Source organism: Gadus chalcogrammus, chromosome 11 (assembly GCF_026213295.1).
Source record: "Gadus chalcogrammus isolate NIFS_2021 chromosome 11, NIFS_Gcha_1.0, whole genome shotgun sequence".
In the NCBI taxonomy this organism is placed as follows: Eukaryota; Metazoa; Chordata; class Actinopteri; order Gadiformes; family Gadidae; genus Gadus; species Gadus chalcogrammus.
The window spans coordinates 9,478,280-9,480,797 of NC_079422.1; the positions used below are offsets into that span (position 1 = coordinate 9,478,280).

General features: G+C 47.4%; 1 protein-coding gene across 1 annotated transcript in view; it reads left to right on the top strand.

Annotated features, from left to right (window-relative positions):
* Window positions 1-569: 569 nt before the first annotated feature.
* The window catches only part of LOC130391735 (DNA-binding protein SATB1), a 40,406-nt gene continuing 38,457 nt past the window's right edge, over window positions 570-2,518 (top strand). The window contains exon 1 of the mRNA XM_056601990.1: window positions 570-625. Coding sequence (XP_056457965.1) covers window positions 570-625 — 56 coding nt within the window. The remainder of the gene's footprint in view (window positions 626-2,518) is intronic.

Genomic DNA, 2,518 nt, shown 5'->3' on the forward strand with positions numbered 1-2,518 from the left:
GGGTGGGTGAGATAGAGATAGAGAGAGAGAGGGAGAGGGAGAGAGGATCTCCTATCCGGACCTACATCTAAGGAGCAGGACAGCCCTCGTATCAGCAGGAAGCTCGTGGTCCGCGTCCACACCGAGCCTTATTATCCTCGACGTCGGAAAGTAAATCGCACTTTTGTAACCTGTTTGGGTCCGCATATCGGATCCCTCATCGCCTGCGTGTGTGTGTGTGTGCGCGAGAGAGCGAGCGAAAAGAGAGAAGAGATCGCTGTCGATTGTTTTTTCTATAGGACACTATTATCGCAGTCAAGCCCACACACACACACACACACACACCGCGCCGTGTTTTTCTACGAATTCTCTCTGGGATACCTTGTGATCACATCAGTGATATCGGGGGGTTCGGATATTGGTTGTTACTATGTCCGACGGGCTTTAGCTGCTGCTGGCGAGCGATCGCTGCTGGAGATCTGCGGTGTGGCTATTAGTATCCGTCTAACGACAACTATTAGCACAACTCACCGCACTTGTAACCGTGCGGACGCTTGGGTCGTCGGGGTTGTTACTTTGCATCACACGCGATGTTTCACGGCCGCTACGCCGTAGCAACGCGGCGGTGGAACGTCCGCCGCGGCCGGTGCACCGGATAGGAGCTCCGTGGCGCTCACCCCTGATCGCCCGTAGCCTCGGTCCTTCTCAGCCTCCGCGCCTCTCGTTTGGTTCGGACTCTGTCGTGCCTGAGAGAAAAAGTAGTCATCTCTTGAGAGATTCCGGACGCGTGAGTTATGCGCACATAGCGATCATCGAGGAGTTTAGTTTTTTGTTTCTACTATCCTGAGATAACTTGAAGAAGACGCGTGTTGGAGACAGTGGTGTATGCACCGCTCTGGCTGCCCAAGTGCAACGTTTCAGGTTGGTTCGGCAGGGTTTGACTCTGTATTTCTCCTTATATTTATTGGGTCTCTGTGTCTGTGTGTGTGATTTCGTGTGTGTGCGTATGTGTGTGAACTGTCGCTCCTTCTTAAAGGTCATTCACAAATCCTGACGTGGACTAAGAACAGATCTGGGTCGGGAGTCCTTTGCCCTCTTGTTTAGGGATGAGTTGCCTCGCTGCATATCATGAATAGAGAGTTCATGATCGTATGCGTGCTGTGAAATAGTGGTGGGAGGTGGGGGGCGGAGTGTGCCCTTTTACTTTTGGCTACAGGCATCCCAGTTGATTTTTATTAACACAATACATGCAATGACATGTTAATACAAACCTACGTGGTTGTCATCCCGAAGTAAATTAAGTGAATATGCAAAAATCAAATCAAAGTAGTGATATTATTCATCTGTCATATTTGTTTGATAACCCCTGGTATCTCGTGGATACAAATTGCATTATTTTAGTTTTTTTTTTTAAAGTCTAATCTCATGCACACTAGCAAAAATGTGAAGGAGTGAAAAACAAAGCTATGCGATATTAAAACCTCCCCAACATAAGGACTTTCCACAGAGCCGCCAAGGAGCTGTGGGATGGCAGATGCTTTGCATGTATGTACACCACCCCAGGGTAGACCTGCCTTGATGCTATTAGAATAGATATTATAATATTATCCATCTCCCCTCTGCTCCCTAATGCACTCTTCCGGCTTATATTCTTTATTTTTTTATTACATTTGACTTGAGACCCAAACCCTGGGAAATAAGTTTTAAATAGCCTTATGAGCAGCTCAACAGTCTGTGGGCATATCGTCCTGACTTGTTTTGTGTCCTCTAACTCTATCTCTTTCTTCTTTTACGCACACTTGTACCAAAAAGAATAAAGTGTAAATAATTGATGGGTTTTAAATCCACATGTTTAAGTGTGAGTTAGAGTGTGTGTGTGTGTGTGACACACACAGCGTATGTGTGTGTGTGTGTGTGTATTTTTGTGTGTATGCATGTGTGACACACAGTGTGTGTGAGTGTAGATCTGATGAACTGGAGGCAGTGCCAGTAGCAGTGAGGTTTCTCTACCCACCCAAGTGGAATCTCTCCCTAAACGAACGCGTTTGCACAAAAAAACGGGCGTCTCGTTTTGCGCGAGACACTGGGGGATTGGGTAACGGGACGGGCATGCATTATGCAGGCATGCGGCTAAATAAACGGGGGCATCGCATCATCCGGCACGAAACCCCACTGGGTCTCTTCAGGCCGCACCACGCAGCCCGGATGATGTTTGAGCTGTTTCTGTTGTGCTGCTTTTTAATGTTTGTTTCGTTTTTTAAAAGTATGTTTTATAGTGCTGGTTATGTAAAGGAGCTGCTTGCGTCTCCGGGGACGTTGACTCAAACCCAACACAAATTGCTTATTGTCGATGGGTTTGACTTTTTTTTTGGAGTCAATTCACCAGACACACACACACGCACACACACACACACACACACACACACACACACACACACACACACACACACACACACACACACACACACACACACACACACACACACACACACAACCACACACAGTCACCCCGAATAGTCTAAGACCCCCACGTCTCTCT